The sequence below is a fragment of the Saccoglossus kowalevskii genome, chromosome 12 (assembly GCF_978046115.1).
Source record: "Saccoglossus kowalevskii chromosome 12, keSacKowa6.1, whole genome shotgun sequence".
Classification (NCBI taxonomy): domain Eukaryota; kingdom Metazoa; phylum Hemichordata; class Enteropneusta; family Harrimaniidae; genus Saccoglossus; species Saccoglossus kowalevskii.
Window position 1 is genome coordinate 20,452,139 of NC_140652.1, and position 17,918 is coordinate 20,470,056.

General features: G+C 37.0%; 1 protein-coding gene across 1 annotated transcript; it reads left to right on the forward strand.

The window, feature by feature from the left end:
* The first annotated feature begins 3,530 nt into the window (after positions 1 to 3,530).
* Positions 3,531 to 14,756, forward strand: LOC146735613 (sphingomyelin synthase-related protein 1-like). Its single transcript, XM_085505953.1, has 4 exons — positions 3,531 to 3,934; positions 8,476 to 8,593; positions 9,236 to 9,386; positions 14,393 to 14,756. Exons 1-4 carry the CDS (start codon positions 3,540 to 3,542, stop codon positions 14,623 to 14,625), a joined length of 897 nt encoding a protein of 298 aa, XP_085362079.1. The 5' UTR covers positions 3,531 to 3,539; the 3' UTR covers positions 14,626 to 14,756.
* Positions 14,757 to 17,918: the final 3,162 nt, after the last annotated feature.

Genomic DNA, 17,918 nt, shown 5'->3' on the forward strand with positions numbered 1-17,918 from the left:
ATGCCCCACCTTCAGTGTTAGCATGGATAAAGTAGAAACAGTAAAATGTAATGGGAATTCTGACATGCTTCTAGCAACTTCTTCATGGACAAAATGTTGTCACTTCTGCAAATGTAACTACACGTGATTCAACAATCAGGTGTGTTGATTTCAATGCAGCAAATCAAAGCTTTGCGCATAATATCCACTCGGAATCAATGCAAACAACTCTTAAATTCATTCAGTCCCACGTCATATTTGTTAAACCTGTGACCGTTTACTTTTCTCAGAACAAATCCTCACACTAAAGCAATTCAGTGCAGACGCTTTTCCATTCAATGTGCGTCATATAGCTCAGAACTGTTTGTGCAACCTGCAAACGCTATCTAAGTAAGTGTCAAATCTAACAAATATATATGTTCCTCATTGAACAACTTACAGATGGCTAGTATACCAATTGTGCTACAGGCGCTAAACAGAGTTGGGAAACGTTTCATATCATTCATTTAGATTGACATTACTATTCTGGTTCTGTCTGATGGTTCATGTGTTGAGAAAGGACTGATTTTAAATTTACCCCTTGATGTGAATATTTTGGTTGATCAAATTCCTTTCGTTTTCAATAATGCTACTCTAAAACCAGTAGAATGCACTGAAAAACCAACTGTATTCAATATATTGAGCACAACATCAATCCTGCTAAAATAATTGCGGCATTAGCTTGGTTGAAAACCGACAATCAAAAATACAATGATCTAAAAATCCCATCACACAATTACACACAGGAATCTACATTAGATATCTCATCTCTGAATGAGGCTACATTAATTAATGTGCTGAATTCATCGGTTTCAAGGGCAAACAGTCACGATACATCCAGAGCCATTCAAATACCATACATCAATGACAAACCTGTTCGAATTATTATGGATAGGTGGGGAAGAAAAAACATTCCAATGACTTTTCCCTGATAGCATTAATGGGTATTATAATGCTGTAGCAGAGCTCTACATTAAAGTACCCGTGCATTTCCCTCCCACATATTTCCCTTTTTCGATTTGTGTTTCACTGAAACATTTATTGATTTTTTGATTAATGATTACTCGCGTCCGTGTAAATTTGAGATATTTCTTAATTTGTAGTCACTCGCACCTATCCTGAGACAGTCGACTGTTTCCGGTCAGCGTTTTTCTGAAACGTTGTATTTTTGGCGGAGCAATGCGTATAGTTATAGTGCGAGAATTTACGCGTATCAAAACGATCCGAATGTGTGAAATCAGTAGACAAAAGCCGTAAAATAAATGAGGAAATTTGGGAAAGATATTCACCTTATACCATCATACCGCAGATTCTTACGCCGAACATATGTTCTCATTTATAAAAGAACAGCTTGGATTTGAGGACAAATGCCAAAAAATTAATCCTGGCACAGTACTAATACTTTTTAAATAACTAGATTCCGGACCAGCCCTGTTCATCGCGTCGGCTTTCAAAGGGGGGGGGGGAGAGAAACATGGGTTAAGTGATTCAAAGTTTTGAGAGACCATATAGTTATATTATGTAAGAGGTAGCAATGACGTCACGCGAAAACCGCACTTTTCCTCAACAGGATGTCGATTTACTTGCGCGCGGCTATCATTTAGTAACTGTGATTTATGAATCATCGACTCATTATATCATTTTATATTATTTCTATATTTCATTAATCGCCAGAGTTCAATTAGAATGTTTTTATTTTAATTGTCAATCTTTTTTCACTTAGACGATTGATGGAATACATCAGTGTATGAACATACCCAGTAACCTAATAAAAAAAAACTAGAAGACAAGCCAGACGTCAAAGTTGATTTTGCAAAACTTGGAAAACATCGACATAGAGATCGTGGAGAGTTCCGTGGCAATAGATGTCGGCACTTCAACCGACTTCACTGAACACAATACAAGTGAATCAGATTGTGCAGTACACAGTCGATCGCGGTGACCAGATACGCCAAAATGAATATATTTCGTATATAACCCAATTCTTACGATAAACTTGATAATGTGCTCTTTATGGCCCAATCTTCCCGTGAAACATTTACATGTGTGTCAATTTACGATTATTTTTAGTGAATACAGTTGGTGGTTAAACTATTCTGAAAAATCACTTATTTAATTCATATATTTTATATCATTTTAGTAAATACAGTTTATTTATCGTTCAGATCATTTCAAAACTCTGTGTAAACAAAATTTAGTATTCGGTGAAATACTAGTACGACATCGTTACTTCCTTAGTAGTCTATCTAATTATACTACTGTTGGTCATGTGACCAACGGTTCTGACCGTTAGTTTATCTTAGTAAATCCAAATATATCATTGTTTTTATGCTAAGGCCAGACTTTTATTATCCCTTGTTTCGCGAACCCGCCGAATGAACAGGAGCCGAAAATGAAATACAAATAAAATTTTATTTCAGCGTAATTTCTCGCGCCCGCCGACTTGTGAGTGCAAAAAATTGTTAAAAAAAATATTTTTATCTTCATTTTTTTTTCCACCCTCCGCGTAACAAATCCAAGTTGCATTTTTATGATCAAAATACCGAAGTCTCGCGCAGATCTATACTTTATGCGCGTTGGTTGACAGTGAATCTCGGGTATTGACCTCTCTGTGTGCTACTTGAGACTACTAGGCGAACATGGCGGCAGCGTGGTTTGTGGTGACAGGCCGTGAAACTCTGTCGTCAAAATCCGAGAAATCCCTCATTAAAGCTGACAATTGTGCCACCATTGGCGACATTACCAACCAGGTTATACATAGAATAAAATGTTATTTCATTTCTTCTCTCCGATCAATGATCTCACTTACAATTGTTTGAGAATCAAACAAATCTATTGAAAAAACAGAATTAATTTTATTTTTTTTCCGCCCTCCTGAAAAAAATTGACTTATAAAAATTCGAGAAACAAGGAATAAAAGAAGTCTGGCCTAACGTACCAGCAAGGTACCATAAATATCGCTGAAGGTGACCAGTGCCAGCAAGGTACTGTAAATGTCGCTGGTGGTGGCTAGTGCAAGCAATGTGCCAGTAATGTCATGGGAGTGGGGGAGTACCAGCAAGGTGCTGTAAATGTCGCTGGAGGTGTTGAGTGCCAGCAAGGTATTGTACATGTCAATTGAGTGGTAGAGAGCAAGCGAAGTGCCATGGATTTCACTTGGGTGGTGGGTGCCTGTAAGATGCTGTACGCGTCGCTGGAGGCAGGCAATTGCAGTAAGGCACCGTGAATGTCACGTTAGGAGGGGGTGACGGTGTGACAAAAAATATCCATTCATCAGCCTATAGGGCTGGTAATTCTATACTTCATTCAACAAAATATTGGAAACAGTTTAAATATGAATAATATTTGTTGTTTATATTGCAAGAATAGGATAATAATATCTCATCTATAATTACAACGGTTTGTTTTGTCTAGACCACATAAACGCCACCATTCGCATCCGTACCAAGAGAAAGCGAATAATGCTAAGCGCATGCGCGGATGTGCAATCACTTTCATAAGTCGTCCTTTCTGGGGCGATAATGACTATGACCCATATTAAGATTGATATTGGGGACAAGGACACAAGACGTAGCAGTGAACACCTCAGGAGTTTGGAAATTAACGGTGATGCAATCAACATTATCAATCCCGACTCTAAACTAGACGCGAATGAAGTGTCTACTAACTATAAATTGGGAGGAAGAAAAAAGACTTTGCTGTGTATCGTGTACTTTGCTATATCTATGTACATTTCCTCCTTTGCTTCAGTTGTCGCAAACGACATGGTGCCTGATAGGAAAATCCACCCTCCATTGCCGGACGTTGCGTTTAAAACACTACCGTTCTTAGCGCAGGGTAACGCAGCCGCCAACATGGCCGTGGCGTCGTCTGTGATTATATTTATAGCAATGCTTGTCATTCAGACAAAGCTAAGGTAAGGGTAATTTTTTGGGGTGTATTAGTAGGGCATGATTTATCTTCAATGGTCAACTTCTTTGACACAACCGCGGTTCAAAAAGAGGACGTTCGTATCAGTTACTAGCAATAAAACGCGCACGACTAGAGATTTGGCGAATAACATGAGTGCCATTTTCCGGTCATTGTGTGACATCGGTAGGTCATTCAAAGTACATGAGGGGTATTCTTTGCCTCCAACACGTTATTTTATAACCTAACTATTTGCAAGACCCCCCCTCACAGTTTTGTTTTGTTTTGTTTTTCCAAGGGCGGTGATAGTCACACAGGCGCACGTGTTTGTATTTCACAAGCGTTATATACGTCGGTAAGGGGAACATATCGAGAACGTCACGCGCGCAACGATCTCCGACTTTTAAAACAAATAGAATAAATGGTGTAACGCAGTCGAATCTCATTTCACTGTTTATGCCAATGTCTGTTACCAGAGAATGTGAGTTTTCACCTCAAATGTTTTTTATTAAGGACGTGGGACGTACGAGTCCCGGATGTTGAAGATATGTGTTGATATTTTTGACTAAAATAATTACATATGTATAAAGTGTTGTGTGTATTTTGTATATCTTTTGAACTGTTGGTACGACCCTTGCCTGCAAGCGCAAGTTCGTGATAATAACTATGACGTCATTGTCTTCATTGTAAAATGTATACTGCTAATTCACTGTAATTCTAGTTTTTGATAACTTCTACGTTGCATGTTTTATGTTAAACCTGTCGGCTATGTGAGAAAGAATATGCGTGGGAGAGAGCGAGAAACTGGAGATTGTTGTTACGTAGCGTTGAACGGCACTTTTAAAGCTGCACTGAATAAGCTGAACATTCTGATTTGTTGACAGGACACTCTAGATACGTGTAGATGAACATACAGAGTAACTTCCTGTGCGATTTGGACCCTAGATGATGAAGCGCTGATTGTGATTGCGCCACGATTTGACAGTCACGATGAGCACTTCGAATTTGAGTAGCATGAGATGTCATGGAAACTATTACAGACGACATTTGAACTTGTCTGTCATCAAAGAATATATCCGCGCCCATTTTTTATTAAAAATACAAACGGGGTCACCGTGACTATCCAATGCACGGATTTTCGCTCTAACGGTCACGTAACCGCGATGATGTTGTGGGAGCGTAGACATTGTATTGGAACCATCGTGCACTGATATATACCACGCTACCCGACGCCATTTGTGTTATTGAATCACTGTGTGTGTGAACAGATTGCTGCACGTAAATAATAGACTAGAATCATCGCTGTGACGTTTGTTGTGTTACGAATGAATTGTCGTGATAACTGTGATCGACCACGGACACAAAACGAGTAATTCTGAAATGTTTGTTGACAATAATAATTATGTTATTAGCTCCGAATGTTATTAGTCGAATAAGTTGACAGCGAAGCTGGTCATATTATTGATTGTCGGCGTCCACTTTACATTTTCGACTTCTTCCTGTAAATGGCTAGTCCAGTTCCTACCATATTTCATAAGTAGACGTCTTGGATCTACCTCAATAGTCTGATTTCTCTGTTTTGTGACGATACCTTCAATTCTCAAATTTTAGTAAATATTTTTCTTATTTTTGGTAACATTTTTGAATTATTCTTGAAAATTGTTGGCCTGATTGTTTCGATATTTTAGACACTTTGGCTGGTAAATTTGTACATTTCGTGACGATATATTAACGTTTCTAATTTCAGAAATATTTTTGGTAAAAAAATGTCATTTTCAACTCTATAGCCGGTCTTTATTGTTACTTTACATGTACCATCTGAGGGTACTGTATGGTAAAACCAAACAAAAGGGTATGTGTAGCTATTGACACTGTGTTGTCATGGTGACAGTCTGTACATTTGGAAGTTAATTTGTATTATAATACCTTCGACATCGCGGAAAAGTAACCTATCGTAAAGTAACCCAATAACACAGTGACCTAGTTTAGGTCATGACTTCGGGAATTCGTGTAGGTTATCTACTAGCCACTCAAGCGTCGTATCGGTGGTTACCGTAGAGTCTACCAATGGCACTAGTACTTGCTGTACATGGGACCCACGTCAGAGCCCCAGAACCCACTCGTTTCACGCCGAAATCACGCCCTCATTCGTCGATCTGTTATTTGACCCACACTTGGCAGACGAAGGATTCGAATTTTCAACGTCGATGCAGTACTGCAAAAATAAACTGGCTGCAGCAGCACAAATATATGCGTCACCGACAACGCTCTGTATTCATTACATTTATTACTATAACTATTTCAAGCTACACTTCACTTCATCGCCATGTTATACTACTATTAGCCTTGAATAAGCCATTCAGATTGCCCTTCCCTTTGCACTCAAAATTGATCTGGTGAATCGCTACGTAAGTACATAGACGGCACAGAATTCTGTGTCGTCACTGATTAGAATTCTGCGTGGTTCATGAATATTGTGATGTTAATGCTCCAACTCCGCTCTCGTATCTAATTGGGTTAATGTATTCACTAGAAACATATGTGATGAAAGTTTTAGTTTGTTTCGGTCACGTGCTTTAAACAAATCGGAAGTTTATCAGCGTAGAATTTCATTACAGAAAAAGGACCTTGTTTCGTTTCCTTTAATCCCGGAACCGCAGCCGGTAACACTAGCCAGGCATCCTGCATGATAAGAAGAATAAATACTACAATAACTATTTTGCGCAATACTAGCGATGCACCGTGTGAAATGATGGGGAAGGGGAATGGACTTTTCAGAAATCATAAACAGCTAGTTCAAATGCCAGCAGAATTCTCGTCTTTAGTGAGATCTCGCGTAGATCATTGCAATATAGCCGTTTCGGAATCTCGTGGCCCTGTATTCTACCGACACTTTTTACTATTCCCCTGCGAATCGTGATGTGTTCGAGAAAAAAATACATGAAAACTAAACATTTTATAACAATAAATTAAATAATGATGTAACTACTCTATCTTAAAGATTGTGTTCAGCTAAGAGTCGACTTTATTTTCAATAAAAAGAATAATCTAAATATAAAAGTATATACACAATCACAAATATTCAGCAATTCAAATTTTCTAAAATAATATTTCGATTCAAGTTTAAATCAGTGTGTGAAACAACATTGATGATAATTATTTGAAAGCGCATTAATTCATTGTTGGTTAAACATAGTCCATCATGTCTAATTCAGTTCACTAAAATAGTTAGACAAAATAACTGTTACTTGCACTATCAACAGATGTTCGAAAAGTTGACTAGTGGAATATTGACTGTAACAGTGAGAAAAAAAACAATAATGTGAAAGTCCTTTACATGATGGAAATATGGAATATAACCAACATACATTAAAATATGACATGATTCGTCGTTTCCTGTGCTAGTAGACGCAATGAAATACTTCTCAGTGTTATACGAATCCGTCGTGTTGGTTCATGATACATGACAACCATGAAAGTAGTCGTTCTGAGTACATTTAAACGAGTCTGGAACCGAGCCTTTATCCGAGTCGTTCCGACTGTAAGCTGTACGTTTTGCTTTATAGTCAGTCATTTTATATAAGCACGACAATTATTTATTTACTCACTAATTAGTGCCAAGTAATTAGTGTAAACGTATTAGCCAGAGAAAAAAAAAACGTGACTGTTACGTACACAGGTGTAATCACCGCCGTATATAAATAGGCACAGATGACGTCTTTTTTTTATTGGGAATTTTAATGAGCAATTATTTGCAGTATAATATGTTTCGCCGAATGTATTGTTTCAAGTATTAAAAAGAGGCTAATCAAGTTTTACGAGTGACGTATTCTACATCTCTTTGGTACTGCAAATTTAACTTTAAACAAAAAAAGAAAAACAAAACAATAACTTTAATGTAAAGTTAAATTTGCGACTTTCTTCATTTTTGTAAACATTTCCATGTAATATTCTAGTTCTAGTTTCACCACTTAGCAGCATTTTTCTATATACCATATTAAATAGGTAGTTGTTATTACAATAAACAAATATGCCTGTATACTTTAGCTTATTTTTGCTGTCGTGCACATAAGTTTGCACGCATTTTTATTTCTGAACAGCCAGTCCCTTCCAACATGTTTACTTCAGGTCAATAGGGGTTTGCCATGTTGATATTTACTTTACAAATTGCACTTATACTGAACTGTTTCAACGTTCTAAGGTTACATCAGTTAATATTCGAGTAAATTGATATACTGTCCCGCTGCGTTCGCTCATAAGAATTACTTGTTATATATAAAATTGAAATGTTATTTTAATTAAATGTAAAGGCGATCACAATGCCTAATATATAGCGTTCTTGTTGACAATATCTACCGTAACGGCATGGAACAATTATAATAATCGAGTCATTGAGGGCGCTTGTAAAAATTAGTCCACGAACTTTTTGGGATCATCATTACTTTGCTCGTATCTCAGGGTCACAGAATCGTGTTTTTTTGTTCTTGTGTTATTTGTGAGCTACCAAACTATCATATGTATTAACAACATGATCCATATTGTTGACAGGTACCTTGCACTAAGACGCTTTCTATATACGGTACCGACCATGTACTTGATGAGAGTTGTTACACTATTTGTGACGTCTCTTCCGGTTCCGGTGTCGGAGATACAATGTATGCCCAAGGTATGTAGGGATTATTATGCATTTATTGCAAAAAAAAAAATAATTGAAATATTAGGTGAATTTATTGAATTTTCTTTATTGACAATTGTTATTACATTGTACATACATTTCTCAGTAGTATAAAGTACTTATATACCGGGAATTCGTCATGCGCCAGATAGGCATAGCGTGCCATTGTTTACAAACAAGCGTTTACACTGGGCCTTTGCGTTTTTATCGTGTGTTGTTATTGTCGATTGGGACTCAATTCTCGCGCGTGCGCAGCTGACGACCCTCCTGCTTTAATTTGGACCGACTGACAATAACAGAAAGTTAAATGTTGTTCCACAAATAGGGTTGCTTTTCGTTCCAATAACATTCTTTTTATTTTATTTATTTTTTGTGCGAATATGTAGTACCACTCCAAACACAAGTACATGTCCAACGTTTAACATATACAACATTTATCACTTCACTGGTACGCAGAAACAAATGAAAAGAAACAACAACAAAAAACAAGGAAAAAACAAACAAAAAACGTGTGACGTATTATGATTCAAAATTTCAAATGCGATAATATAATATTTTGTGACATCGCACTGCATGGTATTTAGTCATGACATGTGTTTTTATATCTCATGTATTAACGTATTATATTTACAGACTGATGGGACTATGAAAACTTGGTTTGACCGTTCATTTGAGCAGTTTATCACCATGTCTATCAGCACAAAAGAAGGGGTGGTTTGCGGCGATTTGATGTTCAGCGGTCACACTGGTATTCTCATATATTTCAGCTACTTTATTACAAAATGTACGTAAATACATATCAATTACTTCCCTGTTTTTTAGTTCCGCTGTCGAATTGGTCGAGCGGAACTTATCATATGAGTGCCTGTTCGTCATCGTCTGTGTCAACTTTGTACTTATTCGACTTCTTCTTATTATTGCTTTGACACTTGGTGTATATGTAACTTGAGCACTGAGACCTGTTATAGATTTGTTCATTTAGTGATGATGTCTTCAATTTTCTAATTTTGATAAATATTGTTATTTTTGGTGGAAAGTGATATTTTCGACCCCTTGTTGAAAACAGCAATTCCGATTGATTTGATACCATACATATAGGTACCCCAGACAGACAGATTGTTCATTTAGTGATGATATTTCAATTCCCTAATTTTGATGAATATTTTTGTAATTTTTGGTAAAAAGTGATATTTTTGGCTTCTTTTTGAAAACTACAAGTCCGATTGATTTGATGTTATACATATAGGTACTACAGATAGACCTTTCTCATATTTGTTCATTTTGTGATGATATCTTCTCTCAGATTTGTCCATTTCATGATAACATCTTAAATGTTCTAATTATGATGAATATTTTATTTTTGGTAAAAAATGATATTTTTTGACTTCTTGTTGAAAACAGCAAATTCAATTGATTTGATTGTATACATATATATGTATCCCAGGTAGACCTCTCGCAGATTTGTTCATTTTCTAATGATAATTTCAGTTCTTTATTTGAAATGTGCATTGCTAACAGCAGAGCTATCTCAGCCAAGAGGCTGCTTGTTCCAAATAGCTATGACATTGCAATAGTCTCCCGTTGGAGGCGCTAATTTGACCGTTCAGTGGCAAATATCAGTTAAAATGAGAAAATAAGTTCTCAATATTTATGCGTATTTAGTTCTCACTATTCGATACACTGATATGACAAAAGTTGGTTTGATATGCTGAATTCATTGCACAACTGTTTTTTGTTTGATGGCCTGTATTAAACGTAGTTTGTCCGGCATATTTTGGAATAATGCTCAATTATAAGTTGCGACTGAGGGATGTGTGACGAGTTTACTTTCTAGTGTCTCTATTATTTCTCCACGAAGATAAATCGTAAACCAATACGATGTTTACAGTTAATAACTGCTTTGTCATCTTGAATTACCGGAGTTATGGTATGCGTGGCTTTGCGAAAATCATGCGAGTGAAAGTGACCATTTCCAACTCTTTTATTCATGTCGTAAAGAATTTTGTGTTTAGAGATCTTCCTGAAAAAATCCACCGACCTCGCTTCCCAATCTCTGGTTGGCGTGTTTTCGTGGAGTGTGCGCTTCGTTTGACGCGATATGGTCAATTGCCATATGAATATCTGGTGTTGTTTTCTCGGCTTTTCCGCATTCGTATTGCCAACAATTATTTTGGGAGTCGTAATAATCGAGTTTTCTAAACTTGCCTGTACTGGTTCTATCAAAATAAAATTGTATTCCGTATTTAGCTTTTTTTTGGGGGGGGGGGGTGTGGCGGTGTCCAATAAATTTGATTTTTAAACTATATTACCTCTGCTTGAGGTACCGGACCGGGAAAGTCACTTAAAATTTACAGTAAAATAGACGCACACAGCGAAATACGTTTCAATAGCCAGTCATTAGCGGGCCCGGATGGCAACGGTTATATTGTAATTAGTTCCAAATCACAGAGTCAAGTTCCGTCCAGGACCTTGCATGAGCCTAAATGATGACAGATATAACACAGCCATTCACTAGTAATCAACTAAATAAGGCGGACAACAGATACGCGAAAACAAATTCATGACACATGCCTTCACCCAAACTGAGATTATGCCTCCAGGCATAACACGTTCATAAATCAAAGATACCGTCATCTACTCATCGTCATACGGGTTAAATACAATACTGATATAAAAAGGTATAAATCAAAAGAGTAAAACACACTGATTAAAAACAATGGTTAGAACGTCACAAAAACAACGGTTATAAAGCTAAGAACAAAGGAAAATCTATCAATATGCCCGCTTTTCTCAAAACGGTTCGCTGAGGCAACCCTTCGCTGCACTGTCTCCCGTTACTAAGGTTACAAACTCTATATCAAAAGGTCAAAGAAACTAAGGCGTGGCGGTGTAACCGTGCGATCAACGAATCGCTGCAGTTGACAGCATGATCACGTGATTACCATTGCAAAGCATTGCAAAGCGGTAACTAATAAACAATGAATAAACGATCTATTAATCAAACTCCTGTCATATACGCTTATAATCTTCACAAACTGAACACACAAGTCATTAATCTAAACAAAAGTCATACGGCGTGGAAACGGAATGCAAAGACAAAGTCGCTATCATAACACATTACTCCTCTGGCAATTAAGACGGGAAAAGGCTAAAACGATAGACACTACTAAGTTACATACATTACTGTCAATCATGAACAGAAGCTTGTGATCATCAAACAATATGTACAGAGGCGCACCACACTTTCATTTCAAAAAGATAAATCAACAACGCTATGAAGTGCTCTCAACTCAAATCAACTCACAAAGCGTCAGAAGTATTCCGATACAACACTGACAAATTGATTATTCTGAACATTGATACTCTTAAAACGTCGATAATTCTGTACATCAACAACTCTTAAAACTCTGAAAACTCTTTGGGGCATTACTCTCCCTATCATATTCCGTACTCATAACCTCATTAAAACTTCACAAAACTCAAAACACTGTGTTGCAAATACTTGTCAACTGAAACGCGCTTAAATCGTTATAAAGTACCTCGCACGTCACTAAATATCAGTTCAAAACAAAGATCTGGGCGCTCACATACATACAATTCAATATCACAAAAAAAAAACGTTCAAAAAAACGGTAGTAAAAAGCAAGCAATACATTACATTACTGAGCAAAAGAGCCAGGATTCTGAAAAAGAGGTGATACACAGTGTCAGTTACAGTGTCCAGTGTCCACAAATAGCTAAAGTTCTAATTCAAAGCCTAAGCGTCTCTTCTCTTTCATCGCGTTAGCCAGGGTCGTTCTTTCTCATCTTGTCTTTAATGTCGCTCAATTCATCTTGATTATTCAGTCCTATCCGATACTCGTCCTTCCTAAGGGGTTCTGAAATCTTCATCTCTTCAGCGTTGTTCATTGGTGTGATTCGGGTAAAGTCATTAGTCGCCAAGCACAGTTTCGTCTGTGCCATCAAGCTGCTAGTTCCATTCACTTTCGGGCATTCCTTCGTCATTTCACAGTTCTTCACAGGATATCGATGTGTGTTAAACACCTGCCCGGATTCTCCACCACGTATCGCGGGGGAAATTCTCATCTGTCTCTGGGGTTCTCCAACACGTGTCAGGGGGGAATATCGTCTGTCTCTATATCTCGTCTGCTTGAGGTACCGGACCGGGAAAGTCACTTAAACTTTATAGTCAATTAGACACACACAACGAAATACGTTTCAATAGCCAGTCATTAGCCACATCGAGAACGCCTGAAGGCAAACTGCCTCTCGGGGTCTCTGCCCAGGACTGACCAAGACTCTCTCGCCTTGTGGAGTTCTCTCTCTCTCTCTGACCTAGGACTTAGGCTGTTTATTACGTATCAAACACTTAACCAATTACAAAGCAGTTTAAAGACTCTAAGGCGTGGCCTTCACACATACAGCCAATCACACTAAGTACTGGACACGTCATATCTTTTGATTAATCGTTCACTATATTACTAACTGCGAATACCCAACTGTCAGAAATAGCGGTCCGGATGGCAACGGTTATTTCGTAATTAGTTCCAAATCACTGAGTCAAGTTCCGTCCAGGACCTCGCATGAGTCTAAATAATGACAGATATAACACATCCATTCACTAGTAATCAACTAAATTAGTCGGACAACAGATACGCGAAAACTAATTCATGACAATAAACATAATCACCCATTCAATGAATACATTGCATGTGCGACAGATCGTGTTCTCAGGTAAGAACCAACTCTGTTCCATTCGTCAAATTGTAGTGATCAGTAAAATACATAGTTGCCACGGTAAATATTCAGTTTTAATGATCCGATGAGGAAATTATTGACCGAGGGAGAGCCATGGTGAATAATTTCTCAAAAACTGGTCACATACTGAGGTGAATATATGTTTTGTTGTACCAAGTAAATGAACACTACATACATTAAATGCTGGTGTTTGTGGCAGACGGCATTTTTGTAATTAACTGTTCATGCGCAATAACGAAGTCGAGGTCATTAGATTTTCATAATAAGCTTGTTCCACACTACGTATACGTTACCGCGTACCGCGCCATCAACTTGAACTTGAAGTTTTTGTACTTCAGGTAAAATAATGCCAGACAAATCGTGGCCACCAATTAGCGCTCGTAGCACAAAAAACATGGTGAAAATTTTTTTGTTGCGATGTGTGAGGGCGTACTACAATTAGATTCGGGCGTGAGGCTTTGTTTAATGACAAAGTGCCGGTACAGATAGGTTGATCTTAGCAACTGTAGACACTACAAAAGTGGCTGTTTTTTCTGGAAATATTGAGAGTAGAAAGGTTATTAACAACTATCTGAGTTTAGTTGCAATCATTTTGTAGGTGTGCTGGAGGACAGGACAGTTTTAATTTCGTTGTTTCTCGTATAAGATAAGTATAATCGTTTAAATAAAATTCACATGAACAAAATAACAACTTATTTTTTCCCCTGACAAACATCAAAATAGTTGTCATTGAATGACATTTTCACAGCATCTTAAATTATAATGTTGTTTGTTTGTCGCTTATTAGGAGATATCAATTCTATACTTTTATTTCATATAAAATATAATAACCAGGTTGTACCAACGAACACTTGACCATTGGCCATTTAAGACAATCTCGGGACAAATATTAACTCAGTTGGATGAACGAGAATTGATTCGAAGTGAACGCACATTCTTTACTCCCCACCTCCCCATATTCGGTAACAGTTTTGTCCTCATAAAAAAATCAATGTATGCTAGATATATGTATTTTGTCTCTTTCACCAACAGATACTCCACCGTCATGCCGCTTCCTGCATGTCATCAGTTGGTGCACAACCGTGATTGGCGCAGTTTCTCTGATTTTGTCACGTGGACACTACACAATTGATGTTGTCATCAGTGTATACCTTGCATTTTTTACATTAGTATTACATGACGTCATGATAGAACAACGCCTTATTTTAAATTACAGAATCGCGTGCATGGCGTTTCCTTTGATGCAATACATCGAGTGTTGGTGACACTGTGGCACAGTGATACGAGTTTTGTCCGGTTTCTTTTGTCAGCGATTGTCTTTATTTTGTAGCCACATGTACACATTTACCGCATACATCACAATGCGATTTTATGAATAAATTTATATTTTAGGGCATTGTGTCTGGTATTCATAGAAATATGAAATCTTTATGGTGATTTTGGAAAGTATTGAATAAGACAGTGCAACCAGAGTATCGTCTGGTCGTGTAATGTTTAAGCGTATACCTTCCATTATTCCCGTAATACATCAAATATACATCACCCTTGATGGGTGAAGTCTACCCATGAGCCTTTTTTAGCGTGTGTTGTTATCATCGCTTGGGACCCAATTCTCGCGCGTGCGCAGCTGACGACCTTCCCGCTTTAACTCTGTAGTCAGTGTTAAGCAATATGTATACTCATTGTTCGGTGTGATGGTAAAGTGTCCGAACGAAAACACCAACAAGATTACGTTCTTGTTATTGTGATTCCTACCCATGATTCCATTGGCAGACACACAACAAATTGTTACCATGCGCCATGACGGCTGGATCAAAAGTAGCAATATGCACAGTAACTGAAGCTTTAATTTCATGACAGAAAAACATCGATTGTTAAAACTACCAATAATTTGGTTAACCACGATATTATTTTTAGTTCCTCTTTTGGAATTTTGAATCCGTGCGTTTGGAACCAAACTTGGAAACGTCTAGATTCAAATCTCATGCAAAGACATGTATGATAACTTTCCCACGCTGACATGTTTTATCATTTGATCAAAAATGGCTGACTGGCGGCCATTTTGGTGCGTAAAAATTGTCGATTGTTACCATATCACCTGATTCAGTTGAAAATGTGCATACAAGTACTATACAGCAGATAAGACCATAGGTTGTGTTAACTTATGATTTATCGAATTGAAAATCATTTTTTCTAAGATACTAAAATCGTAGTCTGTAAATGTGTTCTAAACAATTTCATTCAAACTTTGTATCTAGCTCAAGGATATGCATGTCGGATTATGTGTTCCTAAGTTGATAAAAATACAACATCACGAGGAATGCATATGCACTGACATTATTTTGCGATCTGATTTTATCACAGCTGTTTTTCTGTGATGGATTGAATTATTTCGTGTCAACTCAGGACAATGATTTTACATACTCGATTTTTGTTGCACGTTATTTTTTTTAGTTTAGTACTCACATATACTCAGCCCATTACAATACATTGTCAGCAATGACTGATCTCAACACAGCACTATTTAGCGAAATGTACACCCACACGATGCTATCGACGGACTTTTATATACACAACAGGGTATTGTGCATCGTCAATGATTGTAAATCCTCCATTCACTACTGCCGCTAAATTTTTTCATGGCTTTTGCTTAGAATACATGTATATACGTGTAATGTTCCTCCCCCAGAACCATATACGAACATAGATTGGTAAATGAAATTGTTAGCACTTTAATTGATGTTTTTGCCAAGTTATAAGTTCAATCCTACACAGATGAACGCATATACTTTAAAAGACACATAAACTAATTACCACAACAATGGGGTATTATTCACCGAATCCAATATTGTAAAAAAACATCTAATTGACTAATAATATTCTGACCAAGATTGGTTCAATTGCAGCAGAGATAACGAGAGGAAAATAGTTGTTAATCATCACCAAACGGGGGTCATTTTCAGTAAATAAATCCACGACAGACATTCATCAAATTAAATTACGGTATCAATATTTTTTAAAACAGATTTTAGCTTCCTGCCATGTGGCCATTATTCTGCCATTGATACTGTGTACAGTGGTACACCCGTTAATATATAACTAAACCCTCTAACTATTCCATACTTAGAAATCATATTTCCCAATATAATAATGGAAAATGCTTAAAGGGGAACCTTCCAAACCCAGGGATTGCACCAAAGAATCATAGGACACTATTGTTTATGTGGTTTACAATGGTAATCTATCTTTTGTTATCCATTGTAATTTTAATCCAGAAAGTAAATTTGTTGTGAGATCAGACCTAACAGAAAGTGCCCCTTTAACTGAGTTACTTGTTCTATACCACATCCTTCCAGTTCCAGTATGGCTTTATAATATGAGAGAACAATGTTAACCAATCTGATTAAAATGAAAACCTATTTATTATACATTTTCTTTTACTTTATTTTAATTTATTATTTATAATTTATTTGTTGGCAGTTTTTTAAAAGTTTTGGTAATCACGAAAGCCCACAAGGATCTGACCAATGGCCATATAAAATCCTTTCAAATCTCGTATACTCTACAGCCATGCCGTCACTGAAGTAAACAATTACAGTGTACAAGAAAAAGGATTGCGTTGCATGGCGTGGGTTTCATTTTCAAATCATCTCAATCAACAGTTGGCTAGGAGAAATGCCAGGAAAATGTGGTTAGATACTTGGGTAATTTTTTGTACCAAAGAGAAGCCATATCGGCTACAGCTGTCGTTCCGTTCATCAATACGACTGCGAAGGACAATTTATTTTATTATTCTGACATGTTCTTGATCATATTTCATTGTAAGTTAGACAAAACGCGGCCAGACTCGACGATTGTTGCTTTGGTGATCTACATATTCGGTTGATTGTCGAAGTCCTGTACAGCAGGGATTATTTATGGAAAACGAGGGGGGGGGGGGTGACATTGATACGATTGACGAAATGTTTGCCAACCGAAAACAAAAAAATAGTATAACTTCAAATTTTAGAATTCTTTGGTATAGAAAATTTAATCATGACTGCAACTATTGTGCAATTGATTTGCATTATTGCAACATTTAGATTGACTGTGAAATTAGTACTTTCACTCGCACCTCAAATTTGTAATGTGTGAGAGGCGGACACGTTTCGCATTTGGACAAGACATCATGTTCTAATCGGTAGTGGTGACAGTTTGTTTTGCTTTTAACCATTTAGATACATTTTCTCGCAAATATGTGTTGACATTTGATAATTCGCACAATTTAGAAGTGAGAATTTGGAATTTTGTCATTATACTATTTTATTTTGAAATGACACGCTTACCGAGAGCCGTATTATCTCGATCGCTTTTTCGCAACCATTATAGGTAGAATCAATCAGTCAGAGGGGATCGCGTTGAAATCTGTTTACGTATGCATTGGTTCAGATGTAATACAAAAGTAATACAAAAAGATGTACGTAGTAATAATAAAAGCTATTACAATTAAAATAAAATTAAATTAAATTGACGCTGTACAATACATCATATTTTAACCAGATTGAATTTTACCATGACA

Bases quoted from the DNA above. Each gene is read 5' to 3' on its own strand.
- LOC146735613 (XM_085505953.1), top strand. From the start codon at position 3,540: ATGACTATGACCCATATTAAGATTGATATTGGGGACAAGGACACAAGA. The intron at 8,594-9,235 runs GTATGTAGGGAT...TTATATTTACAG, and splicing joins AGATACAATGTATGCCCAAG to ACTGATGGGACTATGAAAAC. The intron at 9,387-14,392 runs GTACGTAAATAC...TTTCACCAACAG, and splicing joins CAGCTACTTTATTACAAAAT to ATACTCCACCGTCATGCCGC.